This window comes from Phyllobates terribilis, unplaced genomic scaffold (assembly GCF_046119375.1).
Source record: "Phyllobates terribilis strain yellow unplaced genomic scaffold, ASM4611937v1 Scaffold_1__5_contigs__length_1240528914, whole genome shotgun sequence".
NCBI classification, from domain to species: Eukaryota; Metazoa; Chordata; class Amphibia; order Anura; family Dendrobatidae; genus Phyllobates; species Phyllobates terribilis.
In genome coordinates this window covers 592,275,989-592,297,004 of record NW_027362761.1, presented here as the reverse complement: position 1 = coordinate 592,297,004, position 21,016 = coordinate 592,275,989, and the positions used below count along the sequence as shown (strand labels likewise).

Below are 21,016 nucleotides of genomic sequence, written 5' to 3'. Positions count from 1 at the left end.
GTGATAAATCCACAAGGTTCAGTAAACACATTTATCTGCTTTCAATAGAACGCAGCGTTTTGGACACAGCAAAAATATGCCGTGTTCAATGCGCTGTTACGTCCGGATTGTGGGCACATAGCCTAAAAAAAAAAAAAAAAAAAAAAAATGGCGTGTGCTGTCGCATCATTTTTATAGCCAGCAGAGGGAAAGCCACTCGCTGGGGGCTGATATTACTTGCCGGGGAAGGGGCCATTAGCCAAAAATGTTCCCTGGCTATTATTAACAGCCCACAGCTGTTTGCTTAGCCTTTACTGGCTAGATTACAGGGGACCCCAGAAAAAAATTGACATAGGGTCCCCCTATAAAATCTAATCAGAAAAGGTTAAACAGACAGCTGCGGGATACTATTAATAGCCAGGGAAGGGGCCATGGATACTGGTTCCCACCGTGACTAATAATATCACCACTCAGCAGTCCAAGAAATGGTGCATCCATAAGATGCGCCAAATCTGGCGCTTAGCCTCCGCTCTTCCCACTGCCCTGTAGTGGTGTAGAGTGGGGTAATGGGGTTCATGTCAACCTTGTATTGCCGGTTGACATGAAGCCCAGGTTAGTAATGGAGGGTGTCTATAAGTGGAGTGGCTTCTCCACTTTCTCTCTGCTGACATTCCCACAATCATCATAAGCGATTTCAACATCCCCACTGACACTCGCCAGTCATCACTCACCTGTCACCCATGTCCAGCAACTAGCACACCCCCGCAGAAACCTTGCACATCTAGACACTCACAGACTCTCTGATTCTATTCTACCACTGACATCCATATTTTCACTCCACGACTCAGACAGCACCACCTCTTTCTACATTGCCACTCTCGCATCAGCTATTGACTCGGTCTTCCCTTTGTGCATGGCAGAGCGCGACGAGTCAATAGACAACCTTGGCACAACAACCTCACTAAACAGCTTCGACAAGCATCCAGGGTGGCGGAGCAGCGTTGGAAGAAAACACATTCGCAAGATGACTTCACTGCATTCAAACAAGCAATACTTGCATTCAAATAAGTCGTCACCTCTGCTAAACAGGCCTACTTCACAACCCTCATATCTTCCTTATCCTACAACCACAATTCAACACTTTCAACTCTCTCCTCCGCCCTCCACTGCCCCCTCCGACCTCCATCATCTCTGTTGAGAAGTTTGCCACACACTTGAAAAAACAAGATTGACCAACCACAACAACCCATTTGTTTTCCAGACCATTGCTCTTCCCCCATAAACTCCCTTTCCAACATCTCTGAAGGAGACCTTACTCGTCTCCTCTCCAAATCACACCTCACCACTTGTGCACTCGACCCCATCCCATCCTCCCCAACCTCTCCCACACGCTTATCCCATCCCTAACAGTCTGATGTGTTGCGGTACAGCGTTATCACAGTAGGGGAGATGCACAGCAAAAATCTGCTGAGAGCCTAAATCACGGTAAGCTTCCAGGAGCTAACAACTGAGCAGATTAACCCCTGCACCGATTAATATATAGGCGAAAGGCTTCTAATGACTGCAGGAGTGGGATGAATCAGACACTGTGGTCTTCTGGCTTCTCTCTGTCACAGTAAACCCGTGACACCTTGCAAGCTTCAACACATTGTTCACAAGGTAGACAAAAGCGGTGGTCGGTCTCCTTGACAACGAGCTAACTCCTTTATGATGATAGAGGACAACATCTGCAAGTAGTTTGTATGTTCTTCCCGTGTTTGAGGGGGTTTCCCCCAGGTTCTACGGTTACCTCCTTAGTAAAAAGCAGCCATACAGGAGTGTTCACAATTCAAAAAATTAGGGCCTGACACCACCATTTCCGTGGCCAACAGATTGGAGATGGTGGACTTCAACCTCTTAGCTTTGTCATGTGTGGGAGGAAATAATCTTTTATGGGTCCACAACTGCGGGACCGAGAGCTGGCTGCAGTGCTGAAAGAGGGTGGAGTATGGTGAAACGGACAAACTGCTGGACCCTGAGTGAGATGCAGGGGCAGATGTTACTGTGGATTGAGAAACATGTGGTGTGCTCGGTGAAACAAACACAGCAGGCATGTCCGCTTCCGTTAAAGCTGACGAGCTCTCACTCAGCCTGACTGGACCGGGTAGAGAACCAGAAGTTCTGCGGTGGGAGGCCTGCATGACAATACTTGGCACGGTAACAGAGGAGGAGGAAGAAGTAGCGGATGCGGTTGATGGGGCAGCTGATGATTGTTGAGGTCCGCATTTTATCGCAGTGAGATTGCCAGAGTAACGCATGTCGTGTGCGCATGTGAAGGTTTGTGCATGTAGTAGTCAAATTATTGCACTTTTTCCCTCTACTGAGTTTTTTTATCGCAAACTTTGCAGATAACGTGAGCTGGCTCATCCTTTGCGGTCTCAAAAAAGGCCCAGGCTAGGCAACCCTTGCCGCCCCTGCATGCTGCAGATCCGCGACCGCTGCTGGTCACGGCCACGGTTGTCACTAAGGATGTTGTTCTCCTCATGCTTGCATCACTGTGTGTCTGTGCCATAGGACACAATGTAACCTCCTCTTTTTCCTCCTCCTCCTCAGATGAGCTACTCAGCTGCATGCCTCTCTGTTCACACCAAGTTGGATGTACAACCTCATCATCATCCAATGTGTTATCCCATTAGTTGCCCTCAGTCACCCTCCCCCTCTTCTTGCCCTGATAGCACAGTACAGTGGAGGGACTGGAAGCTGCTTGTCCCCAACCTTTTTTTTTTTTCCCCCTGTATGGAGAACAATATCTGCCCCAAACCATTTTAAGCGGAGATGTAGTCTGCTTTATATACCAATTTTGGGTTCATCAGGACTGTGTACCCCTGTGTGGAGAAGAATATCTGCCCCAAACAATTTTAAGTGTAGATGAAGCCTGCTTTATATACCACGGTAGAAAGAAAACCAATTTCTATTTTACGATGTGTTCTCCTGTGAGAACAATATCTGCACCAAACAATTAATTTAAATTGAGTATAAGTATTTTAATGGGGACTGACACCTCTTCCACTACAGCCACCCCAGCAAATGGAAACACAATCAGGAGTGTTCACATTTAAAAAAAATTAAGGCCTAAGACCACCGTTTCCGTGACCAACAGATTGGAGATGGTGGAGTTCAACCTCTTAGCTTTGTCCATGTGTAGGATGAAACAATCTTTTACGTGACCACAACTGCGGGACCAAGGGCTGGCTGCAGTGCTGAGAGAGAGTGGAGTATGGTGAACCAGACAAACTGCTGGACCGTGAGTGTGGTGCATGCGGAGATGTTACGGTGGATTGAGAAAGATGTGGTGTGCTCGGTGAAACAAACACAGCAGGTATGTCCGTTTCCGTTACAGCTGACGGGCTCTCACTCAGCCTGACTGGAGCGGGTAGAGAACCAGAGGTTCTGCGGTGGGAGACCTGCGTGCCAATACTTGGCACGGTAACAGAGGAGGAGGAAGAAGCAGCGGATGCGGTTGATGGGGCAGCTGATGGTTGTTGAGGTCCACTGGTCCGCATTTTAGCGCGGTGAGATGTATTACGCATGTTGTGTGCGCATGTGAAGGTTCATGCATGTAGTAGTCAAATTATTGCACTTTTTCCCTCTACTGAGTTTTTTTATTGCAAACTTTTGCAGACAACGTAAGCTGGCTCATCCTTTACTGTCTCAAAAAAAGCCCAGGCTTGCCTTGCCGCCCCTGCGAGCTGCAGACCCGCGACCACTGCAGGTCACTGCCACGGTTCACGCTAAGGATGCAGTGCTCCTCATGCTTGCATCACTCCGTGTCTGCGCCATAGTACGCAACGTAACCTCCTCGTCTCTCTCCTCCACCTCCACAGATGAGCTACTCAGCTGCATGCCTCTGGGTTAACACCAAGTTGGATGTACAACCTCATCATCATCCAATGTGTTATCCCATTCCTCGCCCTCAGTCACCCTCCCCCTCTTCTTGCCCTGACAGCACCGTACAGTCGAGGGTCAGGAAGCTGATCGTACCCAAACTTTTTTTTTTTCCCCTGTATGGAGAAGAATACTTGCCCCAAACAATTTTAAGCTGAAATGTAGTCTGCTGTATGTACCAATTTTGAGCTTATCAGGTCTGTGTACCCCTGTGTGGAGAACAATATCTGCCCCAAAACATTATTTTCACTAGAGTATAACTATTGTAAAGGAGACCAAAACCTCTTCCACTATAGTCAACCCAGCACATGGAGACCCAATCAGAAGTGTTCACATTTCCCTAAATTAGGGCCTAACACCACCGAAGTGGCTTCAATTTCACTACAGTAGAAATAGTATAATTAGGACCGACACTTCTTCCCCTACAGCCAACCCATTAGATGGAGACTCAATCAGGAATGTTCACATTTCCCAAAATTAGGGCCTAACACCACCGAAGTGGCATCAATTTCACTACAGTAGAAATTGTAGAATTAGGACAGACACTTCTTCCCCTACAGCCAACCCATTAGATGGAGACTCAATCAGGAGTGTTCACATTTGAAAACATTTGGGCCTAAAACCACCAAAGTGGCATCAATTTCACTAGAGTATAAGTAGTATAATGGGGACCGACACCTCTTTCAATACAGCCAACCCAGTAGATGGAGACCCAAACAGGATTCCCCACATTTCCAAAAATTAGTGGCAGATACGAGCAAAGTGGCATCAATTTCAGTACAGTAGAAATTGTAAAATTAGGAATGACACCTCTTCCACTACAGCCAACCCAATAGATTGAGAGACCCTCAATCTATTGGCCAGGTTTTAGGCCCTAATTGTTTGAAATGTGGAGAATCCAGGTTCTCCACATTTCAAAAAAGTAGGGCCTAAAACCTGCAGCAAAAGCAGGCACACTAGCTATATCAGACTGCATTTCCGCAAGATCAATGCCGCACACTAAAAACTACAACATCGCCTAGTCTGTACAGTCTGCAATTGGGGTTCAAAAGTCCTTGGAGATCCATGACTTCTTCATCTTGATGAAAGTTAGGCGGTCTACACTTTCATGGGACAGCCGGCTGCGCTTATCTGTCTTGACACCACCAGCAGCGCTGAAGACACGTTCTGAGAGAACGCTGGCTGACAGGCATGATAAAACCTCCAAGACGTGACAGGCATTCTCAGTCCATTCATCCATTTTTGAAGACCAAAATGTATAAGGGTCCAAATCCTCCGATGGTATTCACATTGAGCTCTAGATACTCCTCCACCATCCTCTCCAGTCGTTTACCACTTGTCAGACTTGTACTCTGTTGTGCTGGTGCATGAGCTAGTCTAAAAAATGTGTGAAATGACTCACAGAAATTGCTTCTGCCACTGTGTACCTCACTCCTATCTTGGGGGAAAGCTCTATTAAGGTTGCTTAAAAGCTTGTTTTGATACTCCAACATTAGCACGTCCCTTTCCAGGGCGGGAAGCATCTGGCAAAATTTACTCTTATAATGTGGATCTAACAGAGTGGCAACCCAGTAGTCAGCATTATTTAGAATCCTAACTATACGGGGATCATGTTGCAGATAGTGCATCAATGTCTCCTCTTATGTCGGGCTCTTCCAGGTGGTCCAAAGCCAGGCTCTATTGTTGGCTGCGTAAAACTGATGCTTGTTTCCTCCGTCCCCTCCTGCCAACCACGTTCAACAGAGAGGGAATGATTATCCTCTTCATCTTCTGACTGTTGCTCGCCCATCACCTCTTCCTCCTCCATTTGTTCCTCGACTCTTGCACCTTCATTAACTGTATGTCTGGTGTCACCAAACCCCCTCGAGCGCAGGAATTCACGGTCACTTGGCATCCGCCTGTGTGACGACAGTCTGGAACTTTGAGACATTTTTATCCCTTCCGCATCCTCCTCTTCTTCTGGGACAACCACCTCGTGCCGAACGCTAATCAAAGTCTGCTCCAGCATGTAGTTGACCAGAATAGTGATGCTGAAGATGGCATTGTCAGCGCTAACTATTTTAGTAGCCATTTTCAAAACTGTGCAGAAGGGTGCGGAGGTCCTTAATATGCTCCCACTCCGTAAACGTAATATGCCGTACGTCCGTACTGCGTTGGCCCAGGTTATACAACATGACATACTGCGTCAGGGCTCGTTGCTGCTGCCACAGTCGCTGCAACATGTGCAGAGTGGAATTCCATCGCGTCGGCACATCGCATATGATCCTGTTAACTGGCATGGAGAAAGACCTCTGTATTGATGCAAGTCGAATGGCGGAAGTGAGCTCACAGCTTCCGTACTTTCTGAAGCGGGTCATCTAGGCTTAGATAGTGGCAGAGAAATCGCTGTACCACCAGGTTGAGGACTTGAGCCATGCAAGGCACGTGTGTGAGATCGCCTTGGCATAGGGCCGCCAACAGGTTATCGCACACAGCCTTCCCTGGCTCCAGGTTCAGCGTAGACGGCCATTGCACAAACTGAGCCTGGAGAGCTGTCCACAACTCTTCAGCTGTATGACTGCTATCTCCAAGGCATATTAATTTCAAGACTGCCTGATTGCAGTGAGCCCTGGCTGCGCAGTACGAAGGTGGTGTGGATTCGCTCTGCACTGTTGGGACGCGTGTCTTGTTAAGGCAGAGGTTGAGTGCGCAGTTGGAGGCCCTACTGGAGGTGGAGGAGGCAGAAGCAGTGGAGGAAGTGGGAAATCGTTTTTTTTCTGCAAGCCTTGGGGATTCCAAGATTTGTGGAACTGCCCCTTCCCCACCTGCCACCAGAGTCACCCAGTGCCCAGTATCGAGATGTAACGCCCTTGGCCATGCTTACTCGTCCAGGTGTCTGTGGTGAAATGCACCCTGGCAGACATAAATTTAGTCAAGGAACGGGTGATGTTGTCTGCGACATGCTTGTGCAAAGCAGGCACAGCTTTCTTAGAGAAATAATGGCGTCTGGGCAACTGGTACTGGGGAACTGCGACGGCCATCAACCTTCGGAAACGTCTGTACCAGGTGAAAAGGCAGCATTTCCGTGGCCAACAGATTGGAGATGGTGGAGTTCAACCTCTTAGCTTTGTCATGCGTAGGATGAAACAATCTTTTACATGACCAAAACTGCGGGACCGAGGGCTGGCTGCAGTGCTGAGAGAGGGTGGAGTAGAGTGAAACGGAAAACTGCTGGACCCTGAGTGAGGTGCAGGCGCAGATGTTACGGTGGATTGAGAAACATGTGGTGTGCTCGGTGAAACAAACACAGCAGGCATGTCCGCTTCTGTTACAGCTGATGGGCTCTCACTCAGCCTGACTGGATCGGGTAGAGAACCAGAGGTTCTGCAGTGGGAGACCTGTGTGACAATACTTGGCACAGCAACATAGGAGGAGGAAGAAGCAGGTGATGGGGCAGCTGATGGTTGTTGAGGTCCGCTGGTCCGCATTTCAGCGCGGTGAGATTCCCAGTGTAACGCATGTGAAGGTTCATGCATGTAGTAGTCAAATTATTGCAGTTTTTCCCTCTTGAGTTTTTTATCACAAAGTTTTCAGATAACGTGAGTTGTCTCATCCTTTGCGGTGACAAAAAAGGCCCAGGCTAGTCAACCCTTGCCACCCCTGCGAGCTGCAGACCTGCGACTGCTGCTGGCCACAGCCACAGTTGTGGCTAAGGATGCCGTGCTCCTCGTGCTTGCATCACTCCGTGTCTGTACCGTAGGGTGAAAGGTAACCTCGTCTTCCTCCTCCACCTCCTCAAATGAGCTACTCGGCTGTGTGAATCTGGGTTCACACCAAGTAGGATCTTCAACCTCATCATCATTCAATGTATTATCCCATTCTTCGCCCTCAGATTGACCCTTCTACTCTTGTTGCCCTGACAGCACAGTACAGTCCGCATGAGTCTCAGGTATCTGAGTCTCATCAGGATCACATCCCCGGTGGATAACGTCTGGTGACAAGGGTCAGGAACCTGCTCGGACCCTACTCCGTCCTGCCCCAAATCCAATCCAACCTATAAAAAATGTTGGCATCGGTGCAGATGCTTTCCTCCTCTTCTTGACTCTATGAATGTTTGGAGTACACTTCTGATGCCCATGGTATAGCATGGGTGAACAGTTCTACAGACTCGCCCATCTGTGGTTCGCTACAGTCAATTGGGGAGTTGGACAGTTGTGACGCGGGGGTAAGCAAGGGTAATTGAGTGGCACACATCTGTGGACTGTACTGTGTGTGATGTTGAGGTGGAGGAAGAAGAGGAGAGAGCGCTGCTTCCAGTGAGGACTTATCTACACTATGTGACTTCCAAACAAGTGCCCATCTATATAGCTAATATCTCTCAGTACACAGGCGCACACTCAGCAGCGTCTGTCTCCAGCAGTGACATGGATAAAATGGCGCTGAGGGAACATGGCCGCTTTTTATATAGAGAGGACGTGATTTCAGCAGCCAATTGCAGAAGCCTTGGGGCCGGATAGTGTGGATGCTTTCTGCGCTCTGATTGGCTAGCCACGCTTTCCTGACTTAAAGTTACTGCCTACAGGAAGAAAAAAAAAATTACAAGCGTGCCGCTGATCTGACCTGTTCTGAGCTATCACCAGCCCCCCCACTCATCTACCATGTCCCCCCGCTCATCATGCACAAGCACTAGGCTAGCAAAACTGTTAAAAACGCTGTAGTTGCCCCGCAATCACTTCCCGCACTTATTCGCTGAACGTTGCCTATTTTTCCCGAATTTAAAAAAATTTGCTCTCCTTTCCGATCACGAATCCGAATGTGCCATATTCTTGTCAAATTTTAGTTGTAAGTTCGGATTTCAAATAAATTCGCTTATCACTACTAGGAATTGTGATGAGATGACCAGCACCTAACAGCTTTGACCTACAGGTTCACTTATGATTCTCCATTGGGAAATTTTCTGAGAAAAGAGCGGCGACAGACATGAGACATATGAAACATGAAGATGCCTTTCAAACCTTATAGCGATCCGCCCAGCCCCCGCTTCCCCAGTCTCACTAACAGGAGCTCTTTGGAACGCTCGCTCCGTCTGTAACAAACTTTCCTACATCCATGACCTTTTCATTACTAACAAACTTTTCTTCCTTGCCATCACTGAAACCTGGCTCGACCCCTCTGACACGGCCTCTCCAGCTACACTTTTGTACGGCAGATTCCACCTTTCCCGCACCCCTCGCTCCAGCGGCAAGCATGGTGGAGGAGTAGGTTTTCTCCTGTCAGATACTTGCGCCTTCACCCAAATCCCACTGCTGCCCTCCGTTACACTCCCCTCTTTTGAGGTGCACTGTGTACGCATTTACACCCCCAGGGCCAGCCACCACTTTCTTCGACCACTTCCCCACCTGGCTACTTCACTTCCTTTCCGTTGACATCCCCATTATCATCATGGGCGACGTCAACATCCCCATTGACACTTCCCTCTCCGCTGCCTCTAAGCTTCTATCCCTCACTTCCTCCTTCGGACTTGCTCAATGGTCTTCCACCCCCTACTCACAAAGATGGCCACACATTGGACCTCATCTTCACCCGCCTCTGTTCCCTATCTAACCTCTCTAACTCACCTCTCCCTCTTTCTGACCACAACCTACTTACATTCTCTCCCCTCTCCTCTCCAGGTCCACTATCCCTACTTCACAAACTTGCACACTCTCGCAGAAATCTCAAACTCCTTGACCTACACTCACTCTCTGAATCCCTTCTCCCTCTCACAGGCATAAGTTCATTACATGATGCAGATGCTGCTTCCGCTTTATATAACACCACAAAAGCTGCAGCTCTCAATTCGGTCGCCCCTCCCACACATACCACAACTTGCACACTCAATAGGCAACCCTGGCACACCAACTTGACTAAAGAACTGCAAAGGGCCTCCAGGGTTGCTGAGCAGAGATGGAAAAGGTCCCACTCCAATGAGCAATTCATTGCATTCAAACAGTCCCTCACTTTTTTCAAGTCCACACTTACTGCTGCAAAACAAACCGACTTCTCATCTCTCATATCCTCCCTGTCTCACAACCCTAAACATCTATTGAAAACTTTCAATTCTCTCCTCCTATCTACTCAACTCTCCTCCTCCAAAACCAGCTTCTCCACCATCATGGAAGATCAGCTTTTCCTCTTTACTCTCCAAATCACACCTCACCACCTGTGAACTTGACCCAATCTCGTCCCACCTCATGCCTAACCTTACCACAATCCTCATCCCATCCCTAACCCAACTTTTCAACCTGTCACTAACAACTGGTGTCTTCCTTCCATGCTTCAAACATGCCTCGATCACACTCATCCTCAAAAAGCCATCCCTTGACCCATCCTCTCTGTTTAGCTATTGCCCCATATCACTTCTCCCCTACTCCGCAAAACTGCTGGAACAACACGTCCATTCTGAACTGTCCTCCCACCTCTCCTCCAGCTCTCTGTAAGCGGTCAAACAATCTGGCTTCCGACCGCATCACTCCACTGAAACTGCACTGACTAAAGTCACCAACGACCTACTAACTGACAAATCCAAGTGACACTACTCTGTCCTCCTCCTCCTGGACCTGTCATCTGCCTTTGACACAGTGGACCATTCCCTCTTACTACAGACTCTCTCATCTCTTGGCTTCACAGACCTGGCCCTATCTTGGATCTCCTCATACCTAACGGACCGGACGTTCAACGTCTCCCACTCACACACCACCTCCTCATCTCGCCCACTTTCTGTCGGTGTCCTCCAAGATTCAGTTCTTGGACCCCTGCTCTTCCCCGTCTACACTTTCGGCCTGGTACAGCTCATAGAGTACCACGGCTTTCAATATCATCTCTATGCTGACGACACACAGATTTACCTCTCTGGACCTGATATCACCTCCTTACTAACCAGAATCCCACAATGTCTGTCTGCTATTTCACTGTTCTAAAACTTAACATGGATAAAACAGAATTTATCATCTTTCCCCCATCTCACTCAAACTCCCCCAACTGACCTATCCATCATAGTCAACAGCTGCTCACTCTCCCCAGTCCCGCAAGCTCGCTGCCTCAGCGTAACCCTGGACTCTCATCTCTTCTTCAAACCACATATTCAAGCCCTTTCCACTTCCTGCCGACTCCAACTCAAAAATATCTCCCGGATCCGCACATTCCTCAACCACGCCTTCATCATCTCCCGCCTCGACTACTGCAACCTCCTGCTCTGTGGCCTCCCCTCTAACACTCTCGCACCCCTCCAATCTATCCTAAACACTGCTGCCAGACTAATCCACCTGACCCCCCGCTATTCGCCGGCCTCTCCTCTCTGTCAAACCCCTTCACTGGCTCCCCATTGCCCAGAGACTCCAGTTCAAAACTTTAACCTTGGCATACAAAGCCATCCACAACCTGTCTCTTCCATACATCTGTGACCTAGTCTCCCGGTACTTATTTGCACGCAACCTCCGATCATCACAAGATCTCCTTCTCTACTTCCCTCTTATCTCCTCTTCCCACAATCGCATACAAGATTTCTCCCGTGCTTCCCCCCTACTCTGGAACTCTCTACCCCAACACATCAGACTCTCGCCTACCGTGGAAACCCTCAAAAGGAACCTGAAGACCCACCTCTTCAGACAAGGGTGCAACCTGCAGTAACCATCGCTCCACCATACCCAGAGGTGGATTAAAAGTAGCTAGGACCTCGGGCAGTTTAGAAGGCGTGGGCCCCCCCGCCAAACACACACACACCTGATTTATCACGTGACATGTCACATGATCCCCTGTGATAGTTCATGTGATAGTTCACGTGAAATTAATTTGGCACAATATTAATTATATATTTTTTTAGGCTGTGTGCCCACTATGTTTTTTTTAAGCGTTTCCGCAGCGGCAATTCCGCTGCAGAAACGCTTAAAAACCGCTTGGTAGAACGTCTGCCATGTTCCCCAATGATAATCCGCATGTGCTGTGTACATGCTGCGGAAATTTCCGCTGCGGATTATCATTGCGGAAAAATCCGCAGCATTACCAATTATTTTGCGGAAGCGCGGCGTTTTCGCCGCCATTGACTTGCATTAGAACGCATGGAATCCGCACCCCTGCATCTGTAGATGCGGAATCCATGCGTTTCAATGTGCGGATGGTACCCGGGTCTGGAAAAGAGGAGACTCTCCTCCGGACCCGGGTACCATAGAACCTGTAAAAAAAAGAATAAAATAAAAAATAAATATTATACTTACCTTCTGATGGCCCCCGGTGTCTTTATCCGATGCGTCCTGGCTTGCCGGCAGCTCGCGATGGTCTGAAAAGGACCTGCCGTGACGTCATTTAGTCGTGATGGGTCACGCGACCACTGACGTCGGCAGGCCATCAGAAGGTAAGTATATATTTTTTATTTTTTACCATTCTTTTACGGTCACACTATATAAATCCATGCTGGTTGCATGGATTTATATAGTGTAACCAAGTTGTCAAGCACTTTCCAAGTGATGCTAAAATTGCTTGGAAAGCGCTTGTCAACCCGCATGCGGAAATGCAAGTGAAGAACGCTTCACATCCGCATGTCCCTGGCAGGAAAACGCATGTACAATCCACATGTAAAATCCGCATGCGTTTTTTCTGCCAGGGAGATGCAGAAACGCTAAAAAAAATCCGGAACATTTCTGTATCGTGGGCACATAGCCTTACATTAATTGTATGACTCAATATTGAGCACACGTAGCCATCTATACACAGCGGGAGGCTGCACGGTGCCATCTATACACAGCGGGAGGCCACACGTAGCCATCTATACACAGCGGGAGGCCGCACGTAGCCATCGATACACAGCGGGAGGCCGCACGTAGCCATCTATACACAACGGGAGGCTGCACGTAGCCATCTATACACAGCGGGAGGCTGCACGTAGCCATCTATACACAGCGGGAGGCTGCACGGCGCCATCTATACACAGCAGGAGGCCGCACGGCGCCATCTATACACAGCAGGAGGCCGCACGGCGCCGTCTATACAAAGCAGGAGGCCGCACGGCGCCGTCTATACACAGCAGGAGGCCGCACGGCGCCGTCTATACACAGCAGGGGGCCGCATGGCGCCATCTATACACAGCGGGAGGCCGCACGGCGCCATCTATACACAGCGGGAGGCCGCACGGCAGTCACGCACACACACAAACATATACAGACATATGCATACACGCATAAACACATTTGAAACACAAAAATACATATAAACAGACATCACACAATATCTGCCTGCACACACACACGTACACATACACACACAGACTCACCATCCCCCGGCTCCATTCTTCCTGCCTGCTCTGACTTCTCCGTTGCAGCAGTGCAGGCCGGGCGCGCACTGTGTGACGTCACAGCTAGGAGACAAGGCAGCGCACAGGGCCGTGTCTCCTAGCAGTGATGCGGCCGGGCCAGCACAGGGAAGTTAACTGCTGCAGTGCTGGCCTGGCCGGTTAAGAAGTAGCGGCGGCCGCTGCTGGGGGAGCGGTCTGGGGCCCCCCTCCCGCCACTGCTACCGGTATGTGTCGCGGCGGCCCGCACATATAATGAGGGCAATCCGGCATTAGACACCCCGCCCGGAGCCGCGGGCCCTCATTATAATCCGCCTATGACCATACCGCTGCACGACCAGCGCTATCCTCACCTACTGTATCCTCACTAAGCGAGTATGTTCTGTCCGAGTATGCTCGGGCCGAGCTCCGAGTATTAACAGCTGCTCGGTGATAAGGTTATATCGCTCCTGTGTGCATGATTTGCAACTGTTTGACAGTTTTATTACATGTGAGGAATGTGTAAGAAATAGACATTCCTCACATGTAATAAAGCTGTCAAACAGCTGCAAATCATGCACACGGAGGCGATTTAACCTTATCACCGAGCAGCTATAAATACTCGGAGCTCGGCCGAGCATACTCGGCGAAAGGGTTAATAGAACATACTCGCTCAACACTAATCCTCACCCATCCCTTGTAGATTGTGAGCCCTCGCGGGCAGGGTCCTCGCTCCTCCTGTACCAGTCGCTGACTTGTATTGTTCATGATTACTGTAATTGTTTTTGCTATGTATACCCCTTTCAAATGTAAAGCGTCATGGAATAAATGCCGCTATAATAATAAATAATAATAATAATGTCTTCAACACAGAAGTGGAAAACTGCAACAGAAAAACCTGTTATCATAACATTGTGACCTAGTGGTCCCTGCTCTGAGATTGTGATCCATTTTGCAACCAATATTTTAGTTATTATATGAATGCTACTCAATTATAATGTCATAAAATGTCAGTACAATTGTTATTGTAGGTTATTTTGCTATAAAATAATCAGTTTTATTCTTTGCAGATGACTGTACCGGGAGCTCAGAGGAACATCCAAAATCTTCACATGTTAATGCAGATGATTGTAGGATCATTCAATATGTATATGAGAAAAATTCCAATATTGAAGATATACCCTCCGCCCCTCATATCCAAAGTGTATCATCTGATCCTATTGGACAGATCCTATCTTCTGATTCATCACAGACTGTAAAGCGAAATACAAGTTACAGATTGGGTGTCGAATGTCAAAAAGTTTCCATAGGGGAAAAGCCATATTTATGTTCAGAATGTGACAAATGTTTTTCCACAAAATCAGGTTTGGTTACACATCTCAGAATTCACACAGTGGAGAAACCATTTTCATGTTCAGAGTGTGGGAAATGTTTTACCCAAAAAACAATTCTTATTAAACATCAAAGAATTCACACAGGGGAGAAGCCATTTACATGTCAGGAATGTGGAAGATGCTTTACTAATAAATCAAATCTTGTTAGACATGAGAGAATTCACACAGAAGAAAAGCCGTATTCATGTTCAGAATGTGGGAAATGTTTTGAAAGGAAATCATATCTCGTTACACATCATAGAAAACACACAGGGGAGAAACCATTTTCTTGTTCAGAATGTGGGATCAGTTTTAACCGGAAGCATAGTCTTATTAGACATCATAAAAGCCACAGTGGGGAGAAGCCATTTTCATGTTCAGAATGTGGGATCTGTTTTAACCAGAAGCATAATCTTATTAGACATCAAAGAATTCATACAGGAGAGAAGCCATTTTCATGTTCAGAATGTGGGAGATGTTTTAAACATAAACATATTTTTATTGGACATCAAAGAATCCACACACAAGAGAAGCCATTTTCATGTTCACAATGTGGAAAATGTTTTAACTATAAACATATTCTTATTAGACATCGAAAAATTCACACAAGGGAGAAGCCATTTTCATGTCAGGTATGTGGAAAATGCTTTACCCAGAAATCAGATCTTGTTAAACATCGAAGAATTCACACAGGAGAGAAGCCGTTTTCATGTTCAGAATGTGGAAAATGTTTTAGCCAGAAACAACAACTCATAACACATCAAAGAATTCACACAGGAGAGAAGCCATTTTCATGTTCACAATGTGGGAAATGTTTTAGCCAGAAACAACAACTCCTAACACATCAAAGAATTCACACAGGAGAGAAGCCATTTTCATGTTCACAATGTGGAAAATGTGTTACTGTAAAATCAGTTTTGATTAGACATCAAGAAATCCACAAAGGGGAAAAGCCATATTCATGTTCAGAATGTGGGAAATGTTTTACCCAGAAACAACAACTTATAAGACATCAAATAATTCACACAGGGGTAAAGCCATTTTCATGTTCACAATGTGGAAAATGTTTTAATCTGAAAAATGTTCTTATTAGACATCAAAAAATTCACACAGGAGAGAAGCCGTATTCTTGTTCAGAATGTGGAAAATGTTTTACACAGAAACATCATCTCATAATACATCAAAGAACTCACACAGGGGAGAAGCCATACTCATGCCCCAAATGTGGAAAATGTTTTACCCATAAATCAGCTCTTGTTAGACATGAAAGATCTCACACAAAGGGAAGCCAGCTTCATGTTTAGAACGTGGGAAATGTTTCACTGTTTGATCAGATCGTGTTAAACATCAGAGAATTTACATGGGAAAAGCCTTAACCCCTTCCTGACATGGCCAATTTCTGTTTTTGCATTTCTGTTTTTTACTACCCTTCTTCCCAGAGCCATAACTATTTTATTTTTCGGTCAATATAGCCTTCTGAGGGCTTGATTTTTGCCGGGGCGAGTTGTACTTATGAATGACATGATTCATTTTACCATATAGTGTACTGGAAAACGGGAATAAAATTCCAAGTGAATTGAAATTGCAAAAAAATGCAATCCCACAAAAGTGTTTAGGGTATTTAATTTACCTTGTTCACTATACGGTAAAACTGACTGCAATATGATTCCCCAGGTCAGTAGGAGTGCGCAGATACCAAACATGTATTTTTTATCTAAGTGGTAAAAAAAATTGGAAATTTGTAAAAAAAAATTTATATATATTTTGCTTTTGTCGCCTTTTTTTTTAAACCCGTAACGTTCATTTTTCGGGATCTGGGGCTTTGTGAGGGCGTATGTTTTGCGCCCAGAGTTTTTTACTGATACCATTTTGGGATAGATACATTGTTTTGATCGCTTCTTATTGCATTTTTTTGCAATGTTGCGGCGACCAAAAAACGTAATTCTGGCGTTTTGATTTTTTTATCGTTACACCATTTTACCAATCGGATTAATTTATTTTATATTTTGATTGGACATTTTTGAATGCAGCAATATCAAATATGTGGGTTTTTTGGTTTTATTTTAAATGGGGCAAAAGGGGGGTGATTTTGAATTTTATTTTTTCATATTTTTACTTTTTACTGTCTTTGTTAGTCCTCTTAGGAAACTTGAAGCTGCGATCATCCAATTGCTTGTGCTATACATAGCAAGGCTTCAGAGCTGCTACATATAGCAGAAATCACGATCTCCTATGAAAGAAGGCCACGGGCCCACATTCATAAGATGGTTATGATGACAATAGGCACAGGGGTCATCAGCAAACCTACGGCTGGCAAGACAACCTATTGGCGCCCCGCGATCAGCCCAATTTAAAAACAGGCAGGGAAATGTTTTAGCTCACAGAAAGCAGCGTCTGTGATCCCATGCTGTCCTGTCTGTATACTCTCTTATGTTTCCTCTACTGGCCAGGACCTGTGGTTTGTTCAGACCATGTTCCTACAGTAAGACACAGCCATTACACAGTACACAGCAGGGGGCACACTTATAAGATTATCTCAGCACAGGAACATTTTTTTTAACACATTCAATTGTGGAACTTATTTTTATTGTAAGATCTATTGATTAAAATGAACAATCGTTACATGCAAATTCTTGTCTGCCTTCAACATTAGACCACTTATGGTGATCATATAGTAAATTACTGTTACAATTATCTAATTGTATCTATTTTTTTTTTTCAAACAGAATATTTATTGTAAAAAAATAAGAATACATAAACAAAATGACATTAATTTGGTGTGGCCAGAATCATGCTGATCCACAGGGTAACGTAAATACTTTATTTCTACAGCATATGATAAGCCTAAAATGTCAAAAACAATTGCAGAATTTGTGTTTTTTGTTCTATTTTTCCCATAAAAAGTTAATAAAAGTTTGGTATTAAGTTGTATGCCACTGACAAATACAATTCTTCCTGCAAAAATAAGCCCACATGTCCAAAAAATATATATATAAAAACGCTGTGGCTCCTGGAACGTGACAAAAAAAAAAGTGTGGACATTTAGACAAAATTAGGTCTGGTCCTTATGGGGTAAATCAACTGATCATGTTCAGAACGTGGGAAATGTTATAACATTCCATAATCGACTCTTGTTGAACATCAAAAAAGTTACACAGGGGAGGAGCCATACTCGTGCGCTGAATTTTGGAATTGTTTACTTGGAAATCAAATCTGGTTGAATATCAAAAATCTGACACAAGTGAAGCCATTTTCATGTCCAGAATGTGGGAAATATTTTATTAAAAAACACTGTGTCAAACATCAAAGAAATCAAACAAGAGAAAATGTTTTCGTGTTCAGAACATGAGAAGTGTTATACCGTTCACTCATCTCTTATTGACCCTCGAAGAATATACAAAGGGAAGAATCTGTTTTTTTTATGTCCAATTCCAAGAATGTAGAAAAGGTTCTGATCAGAAATGAACTCTTGTTGTACATCAAAAACCTCACACAGGGGAGAAGCCATTTTCATGTTCAGAATATGAGAAACTCATCACAAGGAATTAGACTTGGTACAAATCGAGTAAACCGTTGTCTTTAGCCGCTAGTCAGGAGCTATGAGAAACGGGGAGGCGCAACGTCTTGTGTGCATCATGCCACAACAATGACATCACGCCAAGTTGGCTAATCAAAAGAAAAGCCGCGGATGTCATCAGGTAAGGGGCGGTTCTCATGGCTCCCATCCTTCCAGAGGCCACAGATTACTGTCGCGGTGGATGGACCGGATCACTTGAATCAATTTGCACCAACTATATAAGGAAAGATTCCCTGAGAATATGCCAATTATATTTTAAACTAATTTTTGGATGAATAAAAGCTGAATCTGCATCAAACACGGGTTAACCTTCCAAAAAACTACTTGAGAGTTGGAAAACCACTGAGGTGAAGACAAGCCAAGAAGTATATTCTGACGTAGGGGGTCGAGCTGCTGTTTTTGGCTTGCAGTTCTCGTTCTCATGGCAAGTGCTGCCTCACAGTCGCTGCATCTGAATGCCCCCTGATAGGGTAATAATAGTAAAAGCCCCCCAACATTTATTAAGCAATTTCTACTCCGTAAGGTACAGACTCTGTATGGTGGTACATCAGTACATGGCAGATTTCAAGAGGCAAGAAGCTCTATTCCATTAGTGATGTGGAGTGCACATTAATGGTTTATTGCCATGTTATTGCATTTGCAGAGCTGCTGAAGTAATTGGGGCAATTACAATGTTACAAAAGAGAAGAAACCCCATATTTGGGTTTTGGAGTGCACAAAACGTAGTTTTCCCGCTAGTACTGTGACCCAGCTTAAGGAGAAGCCCTTTTAAGATCCCAGGATGGACCAGTGGATGCCGCATTTTACTGAGGGTTGCAGAGGAGACGACGGGTTTGGGATCAGAGTGGGCTCTGGCACAGCTTTGAGCGCCGCAAGGAAGTCATCAGAAGTCACAATTGAGTAACGTCACTACCAATGTAGTGGTGATTATACTAAGGAGTCAAGGGGATTGGCAGCCAGCCTTGGACCCACGTGTATTCTTAAAGGCAGATCCGGTGGCAGGAGGACGGCTTCTTCTCATGGACACTTCAGCTGACATGATGAACAGTCCAGGCAAAATGAATCGTGACCCAGCTATCCCATCCACTGCTGTATTGAATGATGGTATGGGTGAGTGGCTGCGTGCCAAAAACTTTTCTTCCCTCTGCTAATGTATTTAATATTAATGCTTTAGGGGGAAAGGCCTAGGACAAGTCAACCCAATGATAAAAAAATGGTTTCCCTTCCTTTCCAGTAGACACAGTAGGGCCTTTCGTAGAGGGAAAATATTTAATAGAGATAGAAGCCCCAGGGGAAAAGAACCAAAGTGGAGGTATTCCAGGGGCATCCAGGTTTTGGGTAAGGGTTTAATACAGTTTGATCTAAGTTGGGAAGGGATTACATCAAATCTCCGGGTCCGGAACGTAATAAAGCACAATCAGAAACTAAAATTTCTCTCCTTCCCCTGGGACAAATTCCGTCAGACTATAACCTGGGGGGAAAAAGCCAAACTACTTTGAAATTAGAAATTTCCTTTCTGGTAAAAGAAAGTGTTCTAGTGCCCTGCCAAACTCAACCATAGGAGGCTTCAGGGTTTTATTCCTATCTAAGAAAACTCAATGGGAAGAGGAGAACCATTATAAATTTAAAAAGCTTGAACAACGTTTTAAAATACAGAAAATTTAGTATGTAGATGACACGGTCGGTGGTGGGTCTGTTATATTAGGACTGCTTTCTGGTGATACTATATATCCAGGACACCTACTACCATATACCAATCCACTAGGACCACCAGAAATGTTTAATGGTAGCCATGATTTTTCAGGGGAAGTTATCCCATTTTCAATTTTGAGCTCCTCTCTTCGGGCTCTCAATGGCCTCCATATCTTCAAACAATTGTTTCTGAACTGGCGGCTTTTATAAGGAATGATGGTATCCTTTTTATTCCTTACTTTGATGACTTCCTGGATGTAGACTCCACAGAACTGCGGTGTCTGGAGCATATAAGAAGGGTGCAAGAAATTCTTTCCTCTCTTGGAAGAAATATAAATTATTCAAAATCAAAACTAACTCCATTCCAGCGTCCCAACACAACCTTGGACTCCACAGACATACGTTGTTTCCTGCCAGAGGAAAAAGTTCAAAGGCTGTATCATTTAGTGGGAGATTTAATCTCGCGACCAAAGGTGACGATAAGAAGGACCATGTCAGTTGTGACTTCCCTGACCTCCTGCATTCTGGGGGTACAGTGGGGCCCAGGGCCACTTCAGATGCCTCTAGGCTCAGATCTTAAGAAGTTGGAGGGAAATGGACGTGCATCTAGACTCCCACGTAACTGTATCCAGGGACACTTGCCAGAAGCTGGAATGGTGGCTGATCAGATCAAACCTTTCCCATGGAGTTTCCTGAAGGGTGATTAACCTGCAGGGAAGATGGGATAGTTCTTCCTCCAGCAATTCTTCCAATCTGGGGGAACTAAGAGCAATTCTAAAAGCTTTTCAGAAGTTCCTCCCTCAAATACAGGGATGACATGTGAAGATAAAATCAGACCATACTGCAGTAGTGGCCTACCTAAACCACCGGGGGGGGGTACCAGGTTAGTGAATGTAATGAGAATGACCAGTCAAATCATAGAACTCTAGAAAAGGAAAGCCCTCTCCCTATTTAAAGGGGTGTGGTAGGACAACTCGCTCGGCCACTTCCCGAAGTAGACTCAGGATCCCGGGTTTTCTTTGCAGGCTTTATTAGCAGCATAAAGCCCTGCACTCCAGCAAAATAAATACAGCCTTACTTGGCTAAACCACAAAAACAAAAGATAAACTATAGCACAGTCCATATATGTGTGGGCGGGTCGCACACACAGGTTATGTCCAGCCTTCAGCTCCCTCCTGAGCTATGGCTGTC

At 45.7% G+C, this 21,016-nt stretch overlaps 1 protein-coding gene across 1 annotated transcript in view; it reads left to right on the top strand.

Annotated features, from left to right (window-relative positions):
- Window positions 1-17,250, top strand: part of LOC141272336 (uncharacterized) — a 39,187-nt gene extending 21,937 nt beyond the window's left edge. The window contains exon 6 of the mRNA XM_073682983.1: window positions 14,254-17,250. Coding sequence (XP_073539084.1) covers window positions 14,254-15,860 — 1,607 coding nt within the window. The 3' untranslated portion in view covers window positions 15,861-17,250. The remainder of the gene's footprint in view (window positions 1-14,253) is intronic.
- Window positions 17,251-21,016: the final 3,766 nt, after the last annotated feature.